The sequence below is a fragment of the Syngnathoides biaculeatus genome, chromosome 5, assembly GCF_019802595.1.
Source record: "Syngnathoides biaculeatus isolate LvHL_M chromosome 5, ASM1980259v1, whole genome shotgun sequence".
Lineage (NCBI taxonomy): Eukaryota > Metazoa > Chordata > Actinopteri > Syngnathiformes > Syngnathidae > Syngnathoides > Syngnathoides biaculeatus.
This window is the reverse complement of record NC_084644.1, coordinates 27542943-27552113: the sequence shown is the minus strand read 5'-3', so window position 1 is coordinate 27552113 and position 9171 is coordinate 27542943. Positions and strand designations below refer to the sequence as shown.

The 9171-nt window shown below is 40.8% G+C and overlaps 1 protein-coding gene across 3 annotated transcripts; it reads right to left on the bottom strand.

Annotated features, from left to right (window-relative positions):
- Nucleotides 1–354: 354 nt before the first annotated feature.
- Nucleotides 355–7013, bottom strand: LOC133501080 (uncharacterized). 3 transcript variants are annotated; one of them, XR_009795093.1, is made up of 2 exons: nucleotides 6785–7013; nucleotides 355–643 (listed from the first exon to the last, which is right to left on the bottom strand). XR_009795093.1 is itself a non-coding variant. In XM_061820521.1 (2 exons), exons 1-2 carry the CDS (start codon nucleotides 6864–6866, stop codon nucleotides 3889–3891), a joined length of 732 nt encoding a protein of 243 aa, XP_061676505.1. In that variant the 5' UTR covers nucleotides 6867–7013; the 3' UTR covers nucleotides 3584–3888. The 3 variants fall into 3 exon arrangements, 1 of the variants encoding a protein (XP_061676505.1); XM_061820521.1 differs by lacking the exon at nucleotides 355–643 and adding an exon at nucleotides 3584–4538; XR_009795094.1 differs by lacking the exon at nucleotides 355–643 and adding an exon at nucleotides 6332–6390.
- Between the last annotated feature and the right edge of the window lie 2158 nt (nucleotides 7014–9171).

Below are 9171 nucleotides of genomic sequence, written 5' to 3'. Positions count from 1 at the left end.
CCCTCTTGGAAATAATAAAAGATGTCTTTCTGCTTTTCCATAGGCCCTTCGTAATGTTTGTCAAGATGAGGTTCCCTGTTGGTAGAAAAGTGACTTCCTTCAGTTCAGGTCAATGAACTGAAACAATGACCCTTGTCGTGTTTGGGGATGTACGGCCTATGTGGCCAAAAATTTAAAGTTGTATTTTTTTATTTCTTTCATAATAATCAAACCTCGAGTTGAGAACATAGACTTCCTAGTGGCTGTCCACTATAGCCACTTCTAAAGGGACAAACTGGCAAGAAAACCTCAATCAGATTTTGGGGAAACATTTTCTTATAGGTATGTACAGTTATCCTTTATTTATCATCGGCATTACCTTCCAGACCACCCCTGTAGTGGCAGCATGTAAATTAGTCAAACTGATCACAATCCAGAAAATTCAGAACAAGTCACTCAGAGAAAGATTTTAAAAAATGGGCATCTCGCATAAAGATTACATTTCTTGCGTAATTTCCAGAGATGGTAAAAGCATTGGTATAAGGTTTATCCCATGGACACGGCAGGACCTCCAGCAAATATTTGTGCCACTGCAAGTACTTCTGGGGACCACAGTTGCCATGGTGTCAGGGTTAGATTTTTGTAAACACTCCCTGCCGGTCTCCTGAAATAAAATGGAATGGTTCAAGTTTCAGAGAACAAAAATCACTCCTGTCGATCATGGATGTGTGTCTTTGTGTGAGACTTGGATAGTATTAGTCCATGAGAATGGCAGACGCACAGGACACAACACTGCTGAGCAAAGTCAAAATGAAAAGTGACTAGGAGAATTTATCCAGTCATGTAACTATTATACCAACAAAAATATTGCCAATGTTATTTTGGAGCTTGGGGATGATCAAAGGCTGATATGGAGCCAACCAGTCACAAAGAGTCGAGCCACGCTATGAAGTCACATAAGTATGACATAACTCTTTTAAAATGTATCCCCATGGTTTTCCCAATGTGCGTACTGCTCAAGTTTTAAATGCAATGTTGCACAGAATTGTCACATATTGTTACAGCTGTAAGATCGAGTTAAATGAATCAGTGATTCTTGCCATTGCTGGCTTCCCTCAAATGACGTTTTCTGTTTATTTATGTTCTACAAAGTATATATATATATATATATATATATATATATATATATATATATATATATATATATATATATATATTTGTTAGCCTGTCACTGACAAACCACAAAACCTTCTTTTAAATCCAGGAAGGGAGTTCAGAATGTTTAGTGTCCAAAAGTATGGCAAAGACAAACCCGGTGGTGACAGATCGACAACACAGGATGGGGGTGTGTAGGATGAGTCTGGTGGTGGGTAGGAAAATTAAGAAGACAAAGATAGAGCAGAGAACCAGGAAGAATGCTGTGTGGCCTTCCGGAAAGAGGTGAGACAGGCTCTCCATGGACAGGAGGAGCTCCCGGAAGACTGGACTACTACAGTCAAGGTGATCAGAGAGACAGGCAGTAGAGTACTTGGTGTGTCTTTTGGTAGGAAAGGTGAGAAGGAGACACGGTGGTGGAACCCCAAAATACAGGAAATCATACAAGGAAAGAGATTACCGAAGAAGTGGGACACTGAGAAGACTGAGGAGAGGCGAAAGGAATACATTGAGATGCAACGTAGGGCAAAGTTTGAGGTGGCCAAGCCTTAACAAGAGGCATATGATGACATGAACACCATGTTAGATACGAAAGAAGGAGAAAAGGATCTCTACAGGTTGGCCAGACAGAGAGATAGAGATGGGAAGGATTTGCAGCAGTTAAGGGTGATAAAGGATAGTTATGGGAAAGAGTAGTGGGGGCTACACTCAGGACATAAGTCTGTATCTGCGAGCAACAGTATGGTTTCATGCCTAGAAAGAGTACCACAGATGTATTATTTGCCTTGAGGATGCTAGGTGAAAAGTACAGAGAAGGTCAGAAGGAGCTATATTGTGTTTTTGTGGGTCTAGAGAATGCCTACGACAGAGTACCAAGAGAGGAACTTTGGTACTCCATGCGTAAGTCTGGTGTGGCAGAGAAATATGTTAGAATAGTACAGTACATGTATAAGGCCAGTAGAACAGTGGTGACGTGTGCCGTAGGTGTGCCAGAAGAATTTAAAGTGGAGGTGGGACTGCATCAAGGATCAGCTCTGAGCCCCTCCCTGTTTGCTGTGGTAATGGATAGGCTGACAAATGAGGTCAGACTGGAATCCCCTTGGACCTTGATGTTCGCAGACGATATTGTGATGTGCAGTGAATTCAGGGAGCAGTTGGATGAAAAATTAGAAAGATGGAGGCCTGCACTTGAAAAGAAAGGAATGAAGATAAGCCAAAGTAAAACAGAATATATGCGCGTGAATCAGAGGGGTAGAGGGGGAAGAGTGTGGCTAGAGGCAGAGGAGATAGTGAGGGTGGACGACTTCAAATACTTGGGGTCAACAATCCAGAGCAATGGTGAATATGGTAAGGAAGTGGAGAAACGGGTCCAAGTAGGTTGGAACTGCCGGTGGAAGGTGTCTGGTGTGTTATGTGACAGAAGAGTCTCTGCTAGGATGAAGGGCAAAGTATATTAAAATATTATTATTAAATTATAGGCACCAAGACAGTTGGACTGAGACAAAGCAGGAACCTAACAATTACCTGATGGTGTGACATAAGAAGCTTGTGCTCAAGACGAGGTGGAGGATGTGACAAATACTGATTACAGAGAAGTTACAAGCACATAAAAATTGACGAAGTAGATCCAACTGCCAGGGTGGCATAAACTGCTTTGTGACTAGCACAGAATCAAGGAGAGGCCAACAAGGGAGTTGGTCAAAAAACTAAAAAAAAAAGCTTGGAGGAAAATAGTTCAGATGAAGATATGGCACTAGTGTGAAGGAGGATGGTTAAGGAAGATCAAAATGTAATTTTTAAATTTAACAAATTTGGTGGACAGTGGGATGGAGAATGGAGAGTATTGAGGAGAAAAAGGATGAGTAAGAAAAATGAAATGAGTGAAAGTGGAGGGCCACGGGGAGTAATCACAGGAACTACCGTTGAGGAGGATTTGGAAAGGCTGAAAAGAAGTTGATGGAAAAATAATTGAGGAAATAACAAGACTGAGAACATCAATAACGGGATTTAAAGAGGAGAAACTACGGGACAAAAGCATAGGGTGTACAGTTTTTCAAGTACGACCATTTATTCCGTCGCCTTTCAGATATTACAAATATCAGTGATATAGACACATAGCGACAGTATGTAAAGGGAGGCAGAGGTGCCCAAAATTTGGAAGGCAGCTGTTTTTAAGGAGTATAGGGGAAATATGAAGGATTAATTATGTAATTTCGGAGGACAATACAGGGTGACATTTGGGTGAGGTCAAGTATCCTCTTTTTTTTTGTTGCCAAGAATGTCAAAATTACACCAGGAATTTGTCTCGAGTAGTTGGAGCCTCTTTAGTATGACAATAGATCGCCATTTTGACAGGGTAACGGGGAGTAATCACAGGAATTAAGGTTGAGGAGGATTTCCCAGTAAACACTTGGACACATTAAAAAACAAAAACACACAAGTGGGACTCACTTAGCCTCTAGCAATTGAATGGCTAGAGGCTATAAGAATGTCTCTTGGTTTTATTATTGTCTGAGGGAAGGAGCTGGATCAGGTTGTGACAAGGATGTGGAGGGTTGAAGAGGATTTTGCATGTTCTTTTCTTAGTTCTCTAACGTGCAAGTCCTCAAGGGTGGGTAAGGAGGGTACTGACGACTTTTCTGGGAGTCCTAATTGTCCGTTGCAGTCAGAGTTTGTCCTTTTTTGTGGCAGCACCAAACCATACTGTGATGGCTGAACACAGGACTGAATCAATGACTGCTGTGTAAAACTGCTTCAACAACTCTTGTGGCAAGCCAGAAGTGGAGGCCACAGGGAGTGCGTCCTTTGCTGGGCCTTTTTAAGGATGGATTGTTGTTGGTTTCCCACTTGAGGTCCCGAGGTAATTCCCAGGAATTTGAAGGTCGCGACAATTGACACAGGACAGTTGGACAGCCTTAGGGCAAGCTGTGGTTTCCTGAAGTCCACAGTCACCTCTATAGTCCTGAACATTTTCAGCTCACGCTTAACTCGGCTGAAACAAAGCTCAAGCCACTCCACTTCCTGTGCACATGCAGATTCACTACCGCAAGTTGGGTGTCTCCACACGCAGTCGTTTGTGTAGGGAAAGAAGAGCAACGGCAAGAGGACACATCCTTGGGGCACCCTGGTGCTCATGGTGCATGTGAATGAGGCAGTGTTCCTCATCCTCATCTGCTGTGTCCTGCCCATCAGGACTATATTAATGCATTGGCAGATAGCAAGCAAGATGCTGAGATGGAGAAGCTTGGGAGAGAGGATTTCGGAGATTGTATTGTTTGAACACAGAGCTGAATTCCACCAACAGGTCCCCGGACCGCCGAGGGGTTCTTGCCTGGGTTGCTGTCCACGCTTACCGTGCCATCCACAGACCTGTTTGCTTGGTAGGCAAACTGCAAAGGGTCCACCTGGGGTCCAAAATTAACAGTAAAAATTTAAATCGGACCAACTCAGAAGTGAACACAGGCCTTTGACTTCAACAAATTTATTTCATATAAAAATATTGTTTTATCCAAATGCCAATCTACGCCACTTGTCATTTAGTGTAATATTGCAAAGATCTAGGATGTTGTTTTCCTTGGTAGGACAGTTGATGTGCTCTGTGTATTTAGGGAGTTGCTAGTTTACTTTAGGTTTGTTTAGGTCCCCAAGAATTATGATAAATGAATCTGGGTCTTTTTTGTTCTAAATCATTTACTTCGAGCGTTCGTAGTGTAGCATTCGTGTCAGCCTGGAGAGGAATTTAGACACCTGCAAGAATGAAAGTGCCGATCTCACCTGGCGAATAGAATGGCTTACGGTTAAATAAAAAAGCAGTCTGTGTTCCATTGTGGGCTCAGCTCCAAGGGGTAAATACACAATTTTTCGTTGATATAGAAGCATATTCTACCACGTTTTGTTTTCCCCAATAGCTTTGTGATGTGGTCTGTTGGTTGCTCGGAAGCATTACAGTGCCATCACTGATGCGTTCACATTGACATGTCTCCATGTAGCACAGCTAAGCAGAACATCCAAAGTCTTTTCTGGCCTTTGTGAGAGGATGAAGTTTGTCCATTCTATTGGTTGGAGAGTGTAAATTTCGGAATCCTGACTTATGGAGCTTGACCTGCATTCTGGCTCACATCCCCCTGTGGCGTCCCCTCTATGAGGCGTAGATTACAGCCAATCCACCAGTGAATAACTTTCGAAAATGTTAATGTAAGAAATTCTGGACTTATGTTTAGCAGGTGTTCCCTTGTTTAAGTAAGGCATGTCATGTCGCCAAAGATGGAAAAAAAAACCCACAAAAACATAGACAGAACAAGCAAGCACGTTACCAACGTGACCACACAGTTAGGCGCCATGATGTAGACCTGATGAATATCAGTCAGGTTAAAGTGGTCAATAAAACCACATATGCAGACGCAGTGAAGATGGCACAGAATAAAAAGCAGATTTAGAATAATGAAAGGTTAAATCAAAAGGAAAGAGTAAAAGAACAGAGCTGAGGATAAAATAAAGAAATGCATAACGTCATTAGAAAATTTTATTCTCTCTATGGCGGACATCATAAATTGTGTACAACAAGTAAAACATAACAAAGGATGAATATCATTGTGAACGCAAAGAAGTACTTGGGGTGAATGATATTTTGTGGTAGCAAATAAAATTGGAAGTTGAAAAGAAAACAGGAGAGTCTAAACAAGGGACACAGACATAAAATATCATATTCTACAACGGAGGACTAGAAGTATATTAGCCAATAGACAAGAGTTGAGAGAATTCATTAAAGAATCTGAAAACAAACTTGACTATCTGTGTTCAGGAAACATTTCTCAAACTAGCATTAGCATTTGATAATTAATGATTATGAAAGTATTCAAGGGATAGAGAGGAGAGTGGTGGGGTTTGGGGGTTAACCCTTTTATAAAACAGGGTATCAGTTGTTTTCACTAATCTCACATTTTTTGCTGAATTACCCATACATCTCTGCACGCCGCCATTTAATCTCCCTACCTAACACCAATCAGTGTTGTAGACTTCTGAATGCTCTCCGTTACTGTTTGTGTTTTTGTGTTTCACGGGCGTCTCGGGACTCAAGTACACGAGAGAGAACTTGCTAACCATCAAAGAGCCTTGTTCTGACTTTTTCGGGGAGATTGTCTAACGCTTCTGAGAAAAGACTTTGGACATTCTGCAGCTCTGTGCTTCACAGAGACTTGGCTTCAACCTCCATCATCGAGTCGTCGAGATCAGCAAAGGATCCTTTTTTGTTAGTCACTTGAAAGATTAAAGAATTTTGTGAAATACTGGATTCTTTTTCTCTTTCTGCCATTGTCATCACATTTTAAACAAATAATAAACATTTCGCTTTCTTGTGGTGAACTAATGTACAGGTTTTACTTTTTGAAAAAAAAAAAATGGAATAAATGGAGTTTGCCTTGATATTAGAAAAATAATATTCCACCGCCTTTCGTTTTCCGTGTTAGCATACAGGTAAGTGCCCATATATATTTTGTTTATATGGGCCCTTACCTCCATGCTAACATGGAAAACGAAAGGCACTTTTATATCAATGCGGAATGGTGCATGGGCGTTACAGACCTCAGCACATACTGCAGCAATTTCTGTTAGCTACAACAACGTAACTATAAAAAAATAAGACTGAACTAACCATTTATGAGCAGACAAGTGTCCGATCCCACGAGTCCTCCTTCATGACTTCTGTCACATGGTGTAAAAGATCGAGAGCGCATTACTACACTTTTGTGACGCAGTCCTGAGTCCCATGATGTGTGTATGCCAGTTAGCCTAGTAGTCAGTCTGGGCTTGATGTGCTGTTGATCGTGTCTTCAATAAATGCAGTTAGAAACATAATGTCGTCCACCTTGTGTATGAATGAGTTACGGAGCTCAGGGATAAAAAAAATGGCTGCCGTTCGAGGCAGCACAATGTCATTTGAAAACAACCCATACGATGTAGAAGTATAAGGAAAGATATAGAATTAGGATATATAATAATAGAAATGCTTACAAAAGATGGTATTATGGAAATAATAAACCTAATCTAATTTATTAGATAAACTGGTGATCTATATGACAGATAGTATGGTTTAGTGTGAGGATTTTAATGTGCATAGTGCATTATGGGATAGCAATAATGAGGAAATAATAACAATAAAAAAGGAAATAATAAAAACTTAGTCTGAATGTTGGGAGAGGAACAAGAATGAATATGAAGACAGGATCAGAAAAACCAATAGACCCAAAGATCAGATGGGTTGGTTGCTTGCGAGTGGGCTGTTTTTAATAGAACAACTACAGGAAGTGTCCATTATCCATTAATTCTGGGGTGTCAAACTTGTTTATGTCACAGGCCACGTGGTAGCTACGATTTCCCTCAGTGGGCTGTTTTGACTGTGAACCCAGAGAAATTGTTCATCACCTCATATTATTGTATTGAATATGCTGTACACTAAATACTAATATAGAAATCAGAAGTTCAGGATTCAGTTACTGTTAAAAACAACAAAAAAAGGGTGATTGGTAAGAAAAAAAGGTGCTTGAAACATTTCAACATTATTTATCATCCATCTATACATCCATTTTCTGAGACGCATATCCTTACAAGGGTCGCAGGAGTTCTGGGGTCTATTCCAGCAATATTTGGGCAAGAGGCAGGGTACACCCTGAGCTGGTTGTCTGCAAATCACGAGGCACATGGAGACAAACAGCTGCACTCACAATCACACCTAGGGGCAATTTAGAGTTTACAATTAATGTTGGATATTTTTGGGATGTGGGAGGAAAGCGGAGTGCCTGGAGGAAACCCACGCGGGCACGGGGAGAACATGCAAACTCCACACAGGCGGGTCTGGGATTGAACCCGGGACCTCAGAACTGTGAGGCCCACGCTTTACCAGCTGATCCACCGTGCCACCCGCCAATTAATTCTGGGACCAATATACATGGACAGATTCAGAATCATCCTGTACTAATAGTGTTGAAACCATGGTGAGAGGAGGAAAAGAGGAAACTAAGAAGATTTCGATAGACAGTAAATGAGGGAATGAAAGAGTTAGAACTGGGGCTGTTTAGTATTCGCGCGGCAGTACCATCAGCAATAATACCACCATGGATACTTCCTGAGGCAAATGTAAACTAAAACTTATTAAAGAAGAGAGGAGGAAATAGGAGGCCTATTGTAATACAGTCTGTATTGAATGTGAGGAGTAATTATAGTAATCATTGCAAAGTATACACTGATGCATCAAAACAGAGGCAAAGCACAATGGGAGTAGCAGAATTCAAATTTGAAAAAGGATTAATGGAGAGGGTTTGGTATTCACAGGGGAGATGAGAACAATATTGCTCAATGGGTGGAGGAAAATAGACCATTACCAACACTTATGTGTTCGAATTCCAGTTCAGCGATAAAGAGTTTACAAAACAGTCAGTCAGAAAAGCAGACTGGATATAATAGAAATGCACCAGACCTTATATAGAATACAAATGATGGGTTTCACAACAGTATTGTTGTGGGTACCAGTGCGTGTAGGAATTTGGGGAATGGAGAGGGCAGACAGAGTGGCAAAGAATGTTTTATTTTGAAATAAGAGGTGGTATTTGTAAAACAGAAATAAAAGTGATCATGAAACTGAACTTGGTGGGCAGCGGGGCAGTGAAAGTAAACAAATATGGTTCAATGTAATTCTGTGAAAATTTCATGTGAAGAGAAGCAAAAGAAGAGAGAAAACAAAGTATTGAGTACGAGAAGTCGTTTTGGAAACATCTGATTTAGCCGTACTCTTTTGAAAATAGGAAAGCTTGAGTCAGGTAAATGTCATTGTGGGGAAGAAGAGACAATAGAACATGTCATTATGTATCGTCAAAAGTATTTTGGGAAAAGAAAAAGAGTGAAATTAGTAGAAATAGTGGAAAATAATAGAAGTCGCCTTTGACAAATGTAACTTTGTTTGTAAAACGAATTAGGCACGTGTTTATGCTGGTTCTGTTCTCTTCAAACACTTGTGGCATTCAATTTTAAATAGGTTTCTAATTG

Coding starts and splice junctions, on each gene's coding strand:
- LOC133501080 (XM_061820521.1), bottom strand. CDS start 6,866: ATGCGCTCTCGATCTTTTACACCATGTGACAGAAGTCATGAAGGAGGA. Junction 4,539..6,784: donor CACTTGTCTGCTCATAAATG/GTTAGTTCAGTC, acceptor TTTGGACCCCAG/GTGGACCCTTTGCAGTTTGC.